Below are 16,777 nucleotides of genomic sequence, written 5' to 3'. Positions count from 1 at the left end.
GGGGGGTGGGGGGGGCGTTGGTTTCCAGAGGCAAGGAGGGGCGGAGCTGGTGGCATTCAGGACAAAGAAGCCGTGGGAAACTAGGGGCTGCAGCTGCCAGGTGCCCAACCAGCTGTATGGCCCTTACCCAGGACAGCTCACTGGGGTCCATGTCTCCTAGAAATTATCAGGCCGCTGCACCATTCTCAAGACGTCATGCTCCAGAACTATTGTGAACTCAGGAAAATCAGACCGAAGAGCTGGTGACCAAAACTGCTCTGTGACACTGCCTGTTTTCTCCGTGCAGAAGCAACAGAGACCCAGCAGGAGAAATACTAATTCCCAAGCCAGGATGGTGGGGTCACACATCCAGGACTGTTGACACTGTATAGACATTTACAAGAATTTATATACAACAAGTTGGGTTTTGGTTTGTTTGGGGTTTTTTTTGTTTGATTGTTTTGTTTTGTTTTTCTTTTTCAAGACAGGGTTTCTCTGTGTAGCCTTGGCTGTCCTAGATTCGCTTTGTAGATCAGACTGGCCTCAAATTCACATCAATCCGCTTGGGCCTCCCACGTGCACACTGCCCAGCAAGTTCAACAAGGAGGAGGGGAAAACAGTAAGAGTGCCAGCAATCGGCTGCCATTCCACTCAGTGAGGGTGCTCAGCTCCCAAGCTAATCTCAGTTCCCCGGAATCTCTTACAGTGAGTGGCTCAGTGTAAGGCCAAAAATAACATGGTGTCACCCAAACCTCCAAACAGGTCTCCACCGATGATGCTCAAAGAGGGAAGCAGAGGTGTGCTTTAACCGAAGACAAATGGCTGCATTCGCCTTTCTTAAAAAAGGGCTGGGGAGATGGCTCAGAGGTTAAGAGCACTGTCTGTTCTTCCAAAGGTCCTGAGTTCAATTCCCAGCAACCACGTGGTGCCTCACAACCATTTATAATGAGATCTGATGCCTTCTTCTGGCGTGCAGGCACACATATGGGCAGAATACCATATAAATAATAAATTAATCTAAAAAGAAAAAAGAAAAAGAAATGGAAAATAAGGCTGGGTGTGCTTGCTCAGGCCTTTATCCCAGCTCTAGGGAGGCAGAGGCAAGCTAATCTCAGGAGTTTGAGGCCACCCTGGTTTATATACAGAGCTCAAGGACAGTCAGGACTACATAGAGAGACCTTGACTCAACAAAACAAAACAAAACAAAATTTGTAAGAAAAAAAGGAAAAATGAGTCTTTCCAAAGAGTACTGCCAAACTCCATTTTCTCAGTCCACAATAACCATAGAACCAACTATGCAAACAAAGACTACTTACTTGTTCTGGTCTAAGGGTTCACGTCATCAAACAGCAATATAAACTCACTTTTTTAGCCACATATGTTCACGGTATTTCATAGTAATTAAAGTGTTCCTTTATCAACTGTTACAATTTAATTAGTATAATAACCACTCAAAAGAGACGGGTAGAGGTCAAGAGTAGGTGCCGCTTTGGTAGAGCCCAGGTTCATTTCCCATCAGCCACTCCTAACTCCAGTTCCGTTATCTCCTTTGCCTCCATCGGCATCAAGAACACACGTACCATACACATACTATTGCACATAAATAAATACAGCTAATTAAATAATTTCTAGAGATGAGATAAAATACTTTTTCAAATGCAAGGTTCAATAACAGAAATAATAAGAGGGTGGCTTTGTTTTTTTTTTTTTTAAGAGAAGGTCTCATGTAGCCCAGACTGGCCTCAAAGTTGTTCTGTAGCCAAGGATAATCTTGAAATTCTGATTCTCCTATGTCTACACCCTTAGTGATGGGTTTACATACAGACCTCCAACGCCTCGCCTGACTTCATGCCTGGTTTTCTGCCATGGAACCTAGACCCTCACGTGTGTTGGGTGAGCTCCCACCCACTGAACCACATCGCAGCAGCCGTCACCACAACTTTAGCATACTCTCACCCCTCTCCCTAAGAACTTACCAGCAACTCAACTGTCTCTGTCTGCTCTCCCCAGTCCTGAGCATGACGATTTCGGTTAAAGTCCCAGGCACTTTATACAACTTTTTGAAGCCTTATTAAATTCAGATAGTACATACATCTTAGACAAGCTCAGTATCTTATATGTAAGCAGCACTCAAATTTCCTAGGAAATACGACAAGCTCCTAAGTAATGATAATGCTCAAAGTGGTTTTGAAACAGTGTCTCTAAGCACCCCTGGACGTCCTGAAAGCCACACTTTACAGACATCCACCTACTCCCGCCTCCTAGGGCTGGGATTACAGGTGTGTCAACATGCCCAGCCCTTAGTCTTTTAAAAAGGATTTTTTTTAAAAATTCTTTTAATGTGTATGAGTGTTTTGCCTGCACATATGTCCACGCACCACTTGTGTGACCGACGCCTACCCGAACCAAAACAGGGCATCTGTTCCCCTGGAACTTGGGTTATGGACTGTTGTAAGCCACCATGTAGGTGCTGGGAATTGAATGGGGTCCTCTAGAAATGCACCCAATGCTCTTAACTGCTGAGCCACATCTCTAGGCTCTATATTTAGCTACTTTTGAGATGAGGTCACATTATGTTGCCCTAGATGAGTTCAAATTAGCAATCCCCCTGCTAGCACCACACTTGGTTGCTAAAAGCTATACTTTAAAAGAGATTCCCAAATCAGGATTCTGTAGCTAGCCTTGAATGTGCATATATTCTGGTATCAAGCTGTTTTTTGGGGTCACTAGAGCATTTTTGTTACAAGACTTCAGAATAAAACTGCCCAAGGATTAAGAAATGGCTCATAGCCAGGCATGGTGGCACATGCCTTTAATCCCAGCACTCAGGCAGAGGCAGGCAGATTGCTGTGAGTTTGAGGCCAGCCTGGTCTACAAAGTAAGTCCAGGACAGCCAAGGCTACACAGAGAGACCCTGTCTCAAAAAACCAAAAAAAGAAAAAAGAAAAAAGAAAAAAAGAAAGAAAGAAATGGCTCATAGTCACCTACTGGAAGGCAGGGCAAAAACGGGTTTACTTTTTACAGGAGGAGAGGTATTACTGTTTCTAAGCTCACTTGTATGAGGTTATTCAACAAATCAACTTTCCAAAGTGGTTTGTATCTAATGCAAGCCACATCATGACCTCTGCTGCCACCAGTCCTGGTACCCAAAGGGACAACAGTCAGAAAGAGAAGAGAGCTAGTGAACGCCGCCCCCCCCCCACAGAGCAATTAATTATGTAACAAGAAAAACAAAGTAGACACAATTATCAGCATTTAGTCAGTCTTGAAAATTTCCACTGTAATTAAAATCCTGGGGAAATGGCCTACTAGACTTTTTCAGGACCTCTGCTACGTGTCCAAAGTACGGTAATTCTTCTGAGAAAAAGAGATGGCTCAGAGGTTAAGAGCACTGTCTACTCTTCCAGAGGTTCTGAGTTCAATTCCTAGCAACCACATGGTGGCTCACAACCATCTAAACCCTATAATCCCCTCTTCTGGCATGCAGGTATACATGTAGATAGAGCACTCATATACATAAAAATAAATTAAAAAAAAAAAAGAAAAGAAAACAACAAGAAGTAAACAGTTGCCAGGATTGGTGGCACATGTGGCGGTTGAGGCAGGATTACTGGGAGTTCAAGGCTAACGTGGGTTATACACAGAGGTAGAGTGACCATGTCTTAAAAATAAATAAATAAAAATGAAATCGCTGTTACATTTGGAGACCTAAAGTTGTGTACAAACATTATGACCTACACCTACAAAAATCAGGAAATTGTAAAAAGTAAACAATCAAAATAAAACTTAAAACAGGTTGCACAATTTACTGGACAGTGGGTTTTCCAACTCTTTTCCTATACTATCTCAAGTACTCTACATAAATATCTGCAGTTATTATGGGTGCTTAAGCCAGGCGGTGGTAGCGCATGCCTTTAATCCCAGCATTTGGGAGGCAGAGGCAGGTGGATCTCCTGTGAGTTCGAGGCCAGCCTGGACTACAGAGCGAGTTCCAGGACAGCCAGGGCTACACAGAGAAATCTGTCTCAAAAAACCAAAAACAAAAAAAAACCAAAAAGGGTGCTTAAATTGAGTACATGGAAGAAAGCAAAGCCCTGACCCTGTCAAACAGTGTTAACGGGACAGAGACTTCAAAGCGTCAAGATCTCATGCTTTTCCAAGGAAAATGAATGGAATTTGGGTGTGATAGCCTAGTAACCAGCCAAGTGAGATGGTGTGAAAACCAACTGCTATTCTGCACAAGGTACCAGAGCCACCTGAAAACTCCTCTCTTTCACTTTAGTCTTTGCATTGGGACGTACTAAACCTCAAGGACCACTAAATCAAGGCCAACACCTCTCCAGGCGACAAGGTACACACCAACCAGCCAGGCCTCCTGTCACCCTAACTCTTCCCAGTTCACCTGCCCCTCCCCAAGCCATTTCTGAGAACACGTCCACTTCTTCCTACTCTTCTCCACCTAACCAAAAGCAGAGACGGGGAGGGAGAAGATGGTGGCACGAGGAAAAGCACCCCACCCCCATCCCCACCCACCCCCCGCAAACCGCTGCAGCGTCTCTCCCCGGTTCCGGAGACGCAAAGCCACACCACCTCTCCTGAGCCTCGGGTCTCTAAGGCAAAATCTGCAACACTTAAAACTTCTTTTTCAGACGCTTTTAGGCACAAACAACTTCCCCGCTCCCTTCCGCCCCTCACCTTCACGAAAGCAATCGGGGTTGTGGTACCTTCGATATCTAACAGGATTACGGTGACTTCGGCGGGCACCGAAACCACGACCATTTCCCTGCCGGATGCTACCACGGGCTTGACCTTGCTGGATAAAGAGGGCTACACCGCCTGCGCCTCAGGACGACCCAACAACAATCGGGGCGCTGGCAACCGCGAGCGTAGGGAGGCGCGGAGTCCGGTAGGCTCCGCGGACCCGCAATTGCAGAGGAAGCCGCAGGAGGAGGTACAGCACCCGACCAGCGAGCGAGTGGCGCAGGCCCAGACCACGTGGGCAGCCGGAGGGGCGTGGCCCCAGGTGCCGAGGGGGCGGGGCACAGCAGGGCGCGCGCGCCTATTGGCCGCCTGCGAGCCGCGAACGCGATCCGTCAAAATGGGCCTGGCGTGGGCGGGAACAAAGAAGCGAACGCCGGAGCCCGGGAGCCTGGGAGCCCCGAGCGCGGGCGCCAGCCCTCCGCAGCCTAGTGGAGCGGGCGCGAGAGGCCCGGGGCACGTGCAGACCGCAGCCCCTTGCGTGGCGTGGCGTGGCGCGCCCGGGACGTGAGTGCCCCTTGCCTTCTCCTGCACCTGACCCCCCCTTCCCCGCCCACCGCGTGCGCTTTGGCGCTGCTCCAAGACTTCCGAGCAGGCCCCGCCCTCCGCCGCGGCCCCAGCCAGCCCGGGAGGCCGCCCGGACGAGGTGCGGAGATCCTGCAGCCAAAGCCCCCTGCGCTGACGCCGCCCCGAGGCGACGGCGGAAGGGCCGCCCCCTCCAGGACGGAGGGGGGTGGGTCATCGCGCTCCCGCCTTCTGTTCGGCTGGTTCCAGCCGGCACGGGGACACAACACGCGTGCGCCAGGCGGGCGGGCGCGCTGCGGCTTCAAGCAAGCAGCAGCTCCGGTGCACGCCGCCTTTCTACCGGAGCAGCCGTGCGGTAACAGCAGCAGCTCCGCGCTGAAGGACTGGGAGCGCAGCAAGGCGGTGAGCCGGACCGGGACGCGCGACACAAAAGACTTCTCAAGGCAAGAGGGACCGTGGTCCTGCGGCAGCGGTGCGCGGGATTGTCTGGCTGATTTCTCCTGTTATCTCCGCCTGGCGCGACTTGGCTTCTCCCCCGGAGCGCCGCGATGGAGGTCCCGCCCCGGCTTTCCCATGCGCCGCCGCCATTGTTCCCCTCGGCTCCCGCTACTTTAGCCTCCCGCAGCCTCTCCCATTGGCGGCCCCGGGCTCCACGGCAGCTCGCCCCGCTCCTCCCTTCGCTCGCTTCCAGCGCCTCCCGGCAGGGGGCGCGCCGGACCCAGCGCCACGTCACCGCCCAGCAGCCCACCCGATTGGCGGGCGGGGCGGCTATAAAGGGAGGGCGCAGGCGGCGGCCGGATCTCTTCCGCCGCCATTTTAAATCTAGCTCCTTACAACGCTCCGCCGCCACTACCGCCGGGACCCGAACCGCGCGCCAGCCCCTCGCCGACGGCTCCGCCACCATGGAGGACATGAATGAGTACAGCAACATAGAGGAATTCGCAGAAGGATCCAAGATCAACGCGAGCAAGAATCAGCAGGATGACGGGTACCGCACGCTCCGCTCTTCCCCTCCCCCAGAGCCCCGCGCGCGCCCTTCGTCCCTCTGGAGCCCCGCGCGCTGCCCCCAGTCTTTCCCCGAGTCGATTCTCCGCGCGCCCGCTGGACCCCAGTAGCTTCCCCACTAGTGGAAAGTAAGACCGGGTGACTCGAGAAGGCCCGCCGAGGGTGGGGGAAGGGAGAAGGGGGTTGGTGGAGGAGGGCGGTGCCGTCGGTGTCCCGAATGCGCAGGCGCCGCGGGGGAGGGGCCGGGTTCTGTGCGCCACTTGCTGCAGCTGCCGCCGCCTCTTCATTGTGTGTGTTGCTGCCCGGGCGTCTTGGCCTGGAGGTTTGGGGAACTTTTGGTTTAGGTACTAGCAGGCGACTGGTGATAAAAGTTCTTTAGGTGGCAAGTTGGCTGTAGAGCTGTGGACGGAAGTCTACGGAAGTTGTGGAGGATTCGGTGTAAAAGTTGAGCTTTACAACCCAAAGTAATGGGAGCAGAACCTCTACTAGATTATATTGGTTCCTTTCAAGCTTTATGTTTGCATAGTAGAAAGCAACCTGTCAGCTGGTTTGAGAAAGCGATCTTAACGATTTTCCTGGTCAATTGTTAGTGTTTGTAATCAAAACAGATGGCTTGCACTTGGTGAATAAGTTACTTTGTACTTAAGTCAGAAACCTACTGTTAAGCCTTTTTTTTTCTAAATGATTTTATTTCTAGTAAAATGTTTATTGGAGGCTTGAGCTGGGATACAAGCAAGAAAGATCTGACCGAATATTTGTCTCGATTTGGGGAAGTTGTAGACTGCACAATTAAGACAGATCCAGTTACTGGAAGATCAAGAGGATTTGGATTTGTGCTTTTCAAAGATGCTGCTAGTGTGGATAAGGTAGGGCTGGTTTTGCATTGTACCTATTGTGTTGCTTGCAAATCCTTCTAGGCTTTTAAGTGCTGTCAAACTAACTTGTCTTCTAGGTGTTGGAACTGAAAGAACACAAACTGGATGGCAAATTGATAGACCCCAAAAGGGCCAAAGCTTTAAAGGGGAAGGAACCCCCTAAAAAGGTTTTTGTGGGTGGACTGAGTCCAGATACGTCAGAAGAACAAATCAAAGAATATTTTGGCGCCTTTGGAGAGGTGGGCTGTGTTTGTATACGTGTGTCTGATTGTGCTCACACTTGGTCAAGTTGCATAGGGTTCACGTTAATGTTTCGCAGGCTAGGACTGGGTTACTCCTCAGTGTCTTCCACTGACTACATCTTGATTGCTGCTTTCTATGCTGCAGTAGAAACCAGCATCTGATCCCTTTAGCCAAATCCCAGGGGTTTACAGTGGTGGCCAGTAGACGGTCTGAGGGCATTTGTAGAGAGTCTGTGGCGTTCTCTGCTCCTCCGCTGATTGGTGGGTGGTTGTTTCGATTGTGCACCTGCTTTTAGATAGAGAACATTGAGCTCCCCATGGATACGAAAACCAATGAGAGAAGAGGGTTCTGCTTCATCACCTACACAGACGAAGAGCCGGTGAAGAAGCTGCTGGAGAGCAGATACCACCAGATAGGTTCTGGGAAGGTAAATCAGTGCAATGTGTGGAGATGGGGGGGGGTGCGGTGTGAAGCCTACTTGAAAAGACTGGTTTTGTGTTCAGAATGTAGAATGTCAGCAAAAATTCTGCTTGTTTTTAGTGCGAAATCAAAGTTGCACAACCCAAAGAGGTGTACAGGCAGCAGCAGCAGCAACAAAAAGGTGGAAGAGGTGCGACAGCTGGCGGAAGAGGCGGTGCTAGGGGACGTGGAAGAGGTGAGACAGCTCTGGGGAATGGTGTTTTTACACTGGAGCAGTGAGCTGCTGGGTGTCATGAGACAGCTGGCTAGGCCGACGCTTTTACAGTGGTTCCCACGTGGTGGCAGCTGGTGTGTGGGGAGGTTTTAAGCTGTAGTGTAGGGGACAGGAATGCATCGGTTTGTGTTAGGATTGGGACAATCCGAAGTGTTTCCTAACAATCATTGTGCATTGTTTCAGGTCAGGGCCAAAACTGGAACCAAGGATTTAATAACTATTATGATCAAGGATATGGAAATTATAATAGTGCCTATGGTGGTGATCAAAACTATAGTGGCTATGGCGGCTATGATTATACTGGGTATAACTATGGGAACTATGGATATGGACAGGGATATGCAGACTACAGCGGTAAGAATACTTAACTTAATTCTATAAACCAGTGGTGCTAAAGTTCCGTTTTGAAGTTGTGTGTATGAGATTTTTCTTAAGATGCTTGAGTTAAGTCATGTTGTGTAGTCATAGGAAAGTAACAGTGATGATGATTTTAAAATACAGTTCACAGCTATTGATTATTGCTGGGTATTACGTTGGTTTATTTCAGTGTTGAGCATGCACAGTTGTGTTTTGTTTTGTTTTTACACACAGGGTGCTTTTAACAATTTTATAGAGAACTTTCTCAGTAAATAAAATTTCTATCCTTTCAAAATAGGTCAACAGAGCACTTACGGCAAGGCATCCCGAGGGGGTGGCAATCACCAGAATAATTACCAGCCCTACTAAAGGAGGAAGTGGAGAAAGCAGGTGTGTGTGAGAGTGCAAGAAAACATTGGCAATGTCTAATTTAATTTAAAGATCAATAGACAAAATGAAAAATGCGAGTAACTCATATATTGCCTAGTCTTTACTAAATTGTTAATTTTTAATTGCTTTTATAAGCCTGTTTTGCCTAAAGTGTCTATAGATCTTTAACTTTAAAGTCTTACCTCACCTTTTTTAGAATTACAGAAAAACTTAAGAGTTTTTCTGTTTGCTTTGTGTACCAGGAGGTGTAGAGGAATAATTAAACTTTTTTAGAACTATTAACAGGTAAAGTACTGAAATGGGTACAACTTAAAGAAAACAAGAATGTTGTCTTCTAACTCTGACATTATACCTTGTTTGTACCCGCCAGCGGGAACTTCATTGCAGGCCGTGTGTCACCCTGACCACGTCTATCTCTGGGGGTCGCACGTTGCGGGCAGAGCGCAAGGCATACACCAGAAAACGCTGTCCTGTGGTATGGTCTCTTCCAACTTCATGTACCAGCGTAAAGATTAAAGTGGAAAACTTCAGACTTTGGCTTCTTTTTTAATCTTTTTGGAGATTAAGTGTCTAAACTTAACTTAAATGGTTTTTTACAGGAGTAAAAGTACATAAATGCCTTTTTACAGCTTAATCATTTTTGGTCTTCTGTTTAGTGTTGTATTTCAATTGTGGAGCCTCATTTTAAGTGTTCATTCTTTAAGATTTAATGCTTGCTTTTTCTTTTTATAGCTAATAGTGAAATCTACAAACCAAAACAACTTTTAAATCTGGGATATCAGTTAAAGATCATATGCACAAAGCAATTGTCATACTAATATTGTGGCCCTGCCTGAAGTCTGTTTGGTAGTTCTGCCTGGCTCACTAGAGGTGCTGCTAGTTTGCCTTCATCTGCTAGGCTGGCAACTGGGGAGATCAAATTCCCATGTTCTAAATTAAATCCATCTTGCACATCATTTGGGGACTCCAGTGAGTTTCAATTCCCAAATTCTATTTTGCTAATGACTATGCATGTGATCTTTAATTATTGAAGAAAAGGATAAAGTGAGGACTTAAAACAATTCATGAAAGTGGACCTTTGCACGCTTGTGAGGATTGCACACATCTAATGGTTGTTTTGTTTTTGTTTTAGGATGTGTAAAGAAACCATCTTACAGGACGACAACGAAGATTGCTTCATCTTCTGTTGACCTAAGATGACTATTTTGTAAAAGACTTTGTAGTGTATGTGACACAATTGTGTCCCTGTACATAGCTGCCAATTAGTTTCTTTGTTTTTACTTTGTCCTTTGCTATCTGTGTTACGACTCTGTGGATTTGTGTTTATACAAATTTTTATTTGTATGCTTTCATGTTAAACCTCAAATAAATGCTTCCTTATGTGATTGTTTTTCTGCGTCAGGTACTACATAGTTCTGTGGAAATGTAATTTTATTTTTTAAAAAAAAGCAATAATTAAGGCGCAGTTTATTTTGTAGGGGGTTTGGTGCACAGGAAGAAAATGGTCCTGGTATCCCCTTGCTCCTGGTTTCTGTGGTTGTTACTCTGTGCTTAAAGTCTAGTGCTTCATCTCTCTGTTATGTGAGATTCCTTCCACAGCTTTTGAACGATGTTTCCCCAGGTATCTGGAGATGGACACTCAGTCTGTTATTGGTTGGTGAATCTTTGTGCCACCTGGCATGCTTTCAGACTACAGTTCTAAGGAACGCGCCTTGCTGGGCTAGGCCTGTGCCTCCCTGGCAGTGTTCTTTATCACAGAAGATGGAAACTTGTTAGCACAATGCCTAATAATTGGCTTTTTTTGCTTTGTGCCTATCTGACAAACCATGTATAATTTAAAGATTACTTAATGGCTTGTCAGCTAGAAAAGCTTTAGCTGATCACCATGGCTGTTGGGTTTCAAGAAAGTACTATAGGTAAGTGTAAGGGAAAGGACGCTCTTAGCTGGTAACGAGTTTCATCAGATACATCTGGGATTGTCCACTAAAGCTTGGGTGCAGCGGGGTGAGTCTTTAGGAAGCTCAACATTAGTCCATCCCACCATAGTGCTTGAGCTAATTAAATTTAAGCAGTTCCATATTCAGGCAGAGAAGGGAGCAGTGGGGGGTAAATGTCATTGGTCTATCTTCTGGTGTGTTGAGAACTTTGTAGGATTCAAGGGTAATACAAGCTTTGAGTTTTCTACTGAATGCTTGGACTTAGAGATGGTGTCTCCATGGTTTCATGGGAGCTTCTGAGTTTGAGATATGTGTTAAAGAGTACCTGTTCTTACACCAGTGTAAGCTTTTTATACTGATAACTTTTTTTTTAATGCCTACAACTTTGTTCCAATGATACTTGTACATGCTAGGCTGTCGGGTCACCGTGCCTTGGCCTTGTTTTCCTCTGGCTGAACGCTGGTGTTGGTGATTAAAAAGAACTGTTTGGACACAGCAGCCAGTAAATGGGAGGGAGAACCTGTCAACGTGTTAGTAGGTACAGCATCCAGGATAAGACATACTGTGAGTTCAAGCTTGCAGGTGACAAGTTGACACTGAGATTGTCATTTCCCCTGATCAAAATGAATAAAGTCTTTTCAAAATAAAACCTCAATTAAGCCTTTATGTATGACTTTATAATTAGAGATGGTTTACTAAGGATTGAAGGGGTAAGTAAGGATGTACTTGGTCACTAAGGTACCTTGAACTTTGGAGATTCTTTGAGAAATGTGAGGCTGCCATGGTTAAATAGGAAATAATCTAGGCATTTCTTAGTTGGTTTAGCAGAGGTTGGTGCCAGCTCAGCTGACGTGAGTGAATGCTGAAGTAAGATGAGGACTATGTCATTGTTGGGCTGCTGAACTTGAGTAAGCAGCGCCTCCTACTGCTAGGTGTGTTTTACATATAAAATGGCGGCAGGGAGGCATTAGTAAGAGAATACAACACATTTTAAGTTATTACTAGGCGTCCACCACCACGCATAGTTTAAAATTAGCTTGGTTTGGTGGCTCACAATTTTAATCCTAGCACTCAGGATGCATAGGCTGATTGATGGCTCTCTGAATGGAAGGCCAACCTGGTCTATAAATGGAGGTTAGGCAGAGCTACATAGTGAGACCCTGTCTCAAAACCTATAAACAAATAAAAAAATACAAGTTAAAATTAAAGCTGGGTAGTGGTGATGGCACATGCCTTTAATCCCAGCACTTGGGAGGCAGAGGCAGGAGGATCTCTGTGAGTTCGAGGCCAGCGTGATCTACAAAAGTGAGTCCAGGACAGCCTAGGCTACACAAAGAAACCCTGTCTCATAAAACCAAACAAAGTTAAAATTCAAGTGACTCACTCTAGTTGCAATTCTCTGTTGCAGATGGAATAATTGGGGTGGGGGGGTTGGTTTGGTTTTTTGAGACAAAGGTTTCTCTGTAGCTCTGGCTATCTTGGAACTTCCTCTATAGGCAAGACTGGCCTTGAACTCAGAAATCCCTCTGCCTCTGCCTCCCGAGTGCTGGCATTGAAGGCGAGCGTGTGCCACCACTGCCTAGCAGGGATTAGTTTAATGTGCTGGGCCCCCAAAAGAATTTCATGATAGATTTTCCAGTGATGTTGCTACTCATCCTTTTGGCTAAGGTAGGTGTGGATTTTCCAGTGACACAGAGCCAGCACCGTGAGCTTAGCAGGCTGGAATATTTTACCTTTTTGCATTATTTTTGAGGGGGCTTTATATGTATATATGTATAAAAGCCAGAAGGTACTGACCCAGCCTCTATTGGTGCTGAAGGCCCTCCTATTTTGGGGGCAAGCCCTTTACTGGTTGAGCTATGTCTACAACCTCCAGTTTACTACTTTAAAATTACCTAAACCTTTCTCTCTTTCCCCCACCCCCCTTGGACATAAATATTCACCACTTGATAAACACATTCTCTACCTAAAGGATATCAAAGAGGAAGGAAGTGTCTAGCTTTGTTTGCAACAACCAAGTAGTGAGTCAACCAGAAAATATAGTCACTATTGATAATTTGGAGAACGTATGCAAGCAGGTAGTATAACCTGATTAAAAATGGTGGTTTAGGGCTGGAGAAATGGTTCAGAGGTTAAGAGCACTGACCGCTCCTCCAAAGGTCCTGAGTTCAATTCCCAGCAACCACATGATGGCTCACAACCATCTATAATGAGATCTGGTGCCCTCTTCTGGCATGCAGGTGTACATGCAGACATAACATTGTATACAAATAAAGAAAAAAATAATTTATTAAGAAAAAAAAAAAGCATAGTGGGCTGGAGATGTAGCTCAGAGGTTAAGAGCACTGACTGCTCTTGCAGAGGTCCTGAGTTCAATTCCCGGAAACCATAGAGTGGCTCACAAACATCTATAATGTGATCTAATGCCTTCTGGCCTGCACACGTACATGCAGGCAGAGCACTGTATACATAATAAATTTTTAAAAAGAATTGTGGGTTGGGCTGGAGACATAGCTCAGATGGTAGCATGGGTAGCATCTAGCTGAAGCCCTGGGTTCAGTTCCTGACATCTCATAAATAGTGTGGTGGTACTCCAGGAAGCTGAAGCAGGAGATCAGAAGTCGAAGGTCATCCTCAGCCACGTTATGAGTTTGAGGCCAGTGTGGGATACATGAGACCCTATCTATAATAGTACAGCTAGCTGTCACATTTTAACTATTGCCAGAAGTTGGCCTTTCCTCAAAATGTCAAAAGTCCTCAGAATTAGCCCAGAATTCACTATTTATGTTTAGAACTACATATTGTCCGTATCCGGTGTGATTTTAGGATCGGTCCTTAAGGCTTTGTTATTTACACAATGAAATACTACTCAGCTATTAAAAAACAAGGAAATCATGAGAGAGAAAAAAAAACTACATATTCACATTCACATACATTAGAGTTGCCCAGTATATATATACTTTTAAGAGTATGTGTGTAGGCGTACTGCACACATACACACATCTTCATATCATTAGATATCGGATCTTTTCAAGAGAATGAATATATGTGGCTCTACATTTAGAAGCTGTGGTCTAGGTTCAACTCTTTGCAAACAGAATGAAATAGTCAAAACAAAAACAAAACAACCCTGAAAGCCCTGGAGAATTAAGCAGATACTGGGACTCACCTGGCAAGCCTCGGGGCCAGGCACAGGGCCACACTCTTGCTTTCCCACGGTACAGGAGGAGGTTTCTGTGGATGTCTCAGGTTCCGGCCAACATGCGGAATTTAGGAAGACACTTCTCACGGTTTGTCTGCCAAAGAAGTTAGTTCCGTTACTTTTGAATCCAGCCCCACTCGGGTTCCCAGGATAAGTGCGGAAGGCAGCCAGACTCGCCGGTCACAGTGTAACGCGAGCGGCCTCCAGCCGGTCCGCTCGAAAACCAGCCTGTGCAGCATTTCTGTTGGCATTCCAGTCTCCCAGACTCCCAGCAGAATAACCCGCTCACTCAGTTCTTCTGACAACATTCTAGAGCTTTTCTAAATGCTTTGACATTCCTTCTGTAAACCAAGTGCAAAGGCCCACAGACCACGTGGTCAGTTTTGTCAAGGCTTTAGCCCACTCTTGATACCAGTTTTCCGTGTTTTACTGTTCTTGGTGCTATGCCAAATTTCCCAGCAAAAACAGCTTAAGAAACAGTGAGTAGTTAAGAGCACTTGCCACACCTGTAATCTCAGCGCTATGGAGGCAGAGGCAGGTGGATCTCTTTGAGTTCGAGGCCAGCCTGGTCTACAAGGAGAGTCCAAGACAACAAAAGCTACTCAGAGAAACCGTGTCTTGAAACAACAACAATAATAAAAACCACACAAACACAAAAAAGACGCACTTGCTACTGCTACAAAGGATCTGAATTTGGTTCCTAGCACTCACAGGGTGGCTCACAAGCCTAGTTCCAGTTGCAGAGGATCTGACACCGCCCTCTACTGGCCTCTGTGAGCACTGCACAAACGTGGTGCATAGACATATACACAGACACACATTCATACACATTTTTTAAAAAGGGTTTTTCTATGTAGCTCTTGCTGTCCTTGAACTCTGTGTAGACCAGGCTGGTTTCAAACTCACAGAGATCCACCTGCTTCTGCCTTCAGAATGTAAGGATTAAAGGGGTGCGCCACTCAAAAAGAAAAAAGAAAGAAGAAACTAAAAGAAGGATTTGTTTTGGCTTACAGTTTGAGGGTGCAGCCCACCACGGCAGGGAAATGACAGCAAAGGGATAAGCAGCTTGTTGCAGTAACCAGCAGACAGGAAGCAGAGATGAATGCTGTCTCTGTTTATTTTCTCTTTATTCAGCCCAGGACTCCAGCCCATGGATGGGGCCACCTACATTTTGAGTGGGTACTTCCCTCTTGAAGTTAGACCTTTCTAGAAACACCCGTACAGACACACTCAGAAGTGTGTTTCTATGGCCGTTTTCAGTCCAGTGTGATTACAATCAAGATTACTCGGCACGGAGCTGGAGAGTTGGCTCAGTGGTTAAGAGCACCGGCTGTTCTTCCAAAGGTCCCGGGTTCAATTCCCAGCACCCACGTGGCAGCTCACAACTGTCTGTAACTCCAAGATCTGACACTCTCACGCCGATGCACATAAATTTAAAAATTAAATAAAAATATTTCAAAAATAATTACTTGCCACATAAACATTTAGCCCATAGTAAGTATTGCTGGAATCTGAATGTGGTCTGAGCGTGTTCTCGGAAAGGATTCCTGCACGGGAAACCTGGTCCTCAGTGTGCGATGTTGAGGGCAGGGGATCTGTAGGGAGGGAAATTTATGCTGCAAGTGCTGCAAGTCTTTCTACCCACTGCCCCTCTCCAGCCCTCATGAGCGCTTCACTGTGACACTGTGTGTACATCGTAGTTTTGTTATGGGAAGGTTTTCATTTTGGAGGCTTAGTGAGAAACAGTGTGCCACACAATATAGAGAGGAAAGAGTCACCCTCCTGGACTTCTTTACACCAGAACCCAGATGTGTGAGGCCAGCTCTATCAGAAATCTCTCAGGCCAGGGCCTTGAGCAAAGTGATGGTGAGACAAAGAAAGAATGCTCTGGAACCAGTGCTGGGACAGGACAGTCATGGTGTGGCAACCACTGTTCAGAAAGCCCAGGGGCTGGCTTGCTTGCTTTCCTTTTTTCTTTTTTAAGATTTATTTATTATATATCCAGTATTCTGCCTGCAGGCCAGAAAAGGGCACCAGATCTCATTATAGAAGGTTATGAGCCACTATATGGTTGCTGGGAATTGAACTAAAGACCTTTTGGAAGCACAGTCAGCCCTCTTAGCCCCTGAGCTATCTCTCCAGCTCCCTCACAGAAGCTTTCTTTCTTTCTTTCTTTGTTGGTGGTGTCGTTCTTTTGTTTTGAGAGACAGGGTTTCTCTATGTAGCCTTGGCTGTCCTGGACTCACTTTGTAGACCAGGCTGACCTTGAACTCACAGTGATCCGCCTGCCTCTGCCTCCTGAGTGCTGGGATTAAAGATGTGTGCCACCACTCCTGGCTTCTTCTTCTTCTTCTTCTTCTTCTTCTTCTTCTTCTTCTTCTTCTTCTTCTTTTCTTCTTCTTCCTTTCTTCTTTCTTTCTTTCTTTCTTTTTAAGGTTTATTTACTTATTATTTATACAGTATGCCTGTATGCCAGAAGAGGGCACCAAATCCCAGTACAGATGGTTGTGAGCCACCTACCATGTGCTTGCTGGGAATTGAACTCAGGACCTTTAGAAAAACAGATAGTGCTCTTAAACTCTGAGCCATTTCTCCAGCCCCCACAGTAGCTTTTTTAACGACACCCTGTATTCAGCCTTGATGATGTCAGGGCTGAAAGCGGTGTCACCTTTTTGTAGCAAGAACAACAGCCACAGTAGAGACTGCCATGTGTGCAGAGCCCCTACTGTGTGGTTTTGAAAATAGTTCCTGCATGAGGATGACCAGATATGGTTTCCCAACTCCTTTTGAAAGTCTGAGATACCAAAATAGC

General features: G+C 46.3%; 2 protein-coding genes across 10 annotated transcripts in view; one reads left to right on the top strand and one right to left on the bottom strand.

Annotated features, from left to right (window-relative positions):
• Positions 1–14,058, bottom strand: part of ENOPH1 (enolase-phosphatase 1) — a 37,885-nt gene extending 23,827 nt beyond the window's left edge. The window contains exon 1 of one of the 5 annotated variants that reach the window (XM_084760574.1): positions 13,933–14,058. Coding sequence is in view for 2 of the 5 variants with exons in the window: in XM_084760571.1 (XP_084616697.1) it covers positions 4,675–4,758 (84 nt within the window). In the remaining 3 variants the exon portion in view is untranslated. Of the gene's footprint in view, positions 1–731; positions 969–4,674; positions 4,967–13,932 lie in introns of those variants that run through there. The other 4 variants (XM_084760571.1, XM_084760570.1, XM_084760572.1 and 1 more) reach the window with 4 other exon arrangements.
• On the top strand, positions 5,668–10,211 carry HNRNPDL (heterogeneous nuclear ribonucleoprotein D like). Of its 5 annotated transcripts, XR_014775217.1 has the most exons (9): positions 5,668–6,250; positions 6,965–7,133; positions 7,220–7,381; positions 7,681–7,812; positions 7,926–8,040; positions 8,263–8,433; positions 8,735–8,826; positions 9,197–9,301; positions 9,959–10,211. XR_014775217.1 is itself a non-coding variant. In XM_084760558.1 (8 exons), exons 1-7 carry the CDS (start codon positions 5,811–5,813, stop codon positions 8,803–8,805), a joined length of 1,260 nt encoding a protein of 419 aa, XP_084616684.1. In that variant the 5' UTR covers positions 5,668–5,810; the 3' UTR covers positions 8,806–8,826; positions 9,959–10,211. The 5 variants fall into 5 exon arrangements, 3 of the variants coding, with proteins under 3 accessions (XP_084616684.1, XP_084616685.1, XP_084616686.1); XR_014775216.1 differs by lacking the exon at positions 8,263–8,433; XM_084760558.1 differs by lacking the exon at positions 9,197–9,301.
• Positions 14,059–16,777: the final 2,719 nt, after the last annotated feature.

The sequence above is a fragment of the Acomys minous genome, assembly GCF_964271855.1.
Source record: "Acomys minous genome assembly, chromosome: 15".
Lineage (NCBI taxonomy): Eukaryota > Metazoa > Chordata > Mammalia > Rodentia > Muridae > Acomys > Acomys minous.
This window is presented reverse-complemented; position numbering and strand designations above follow the sequence as displayed.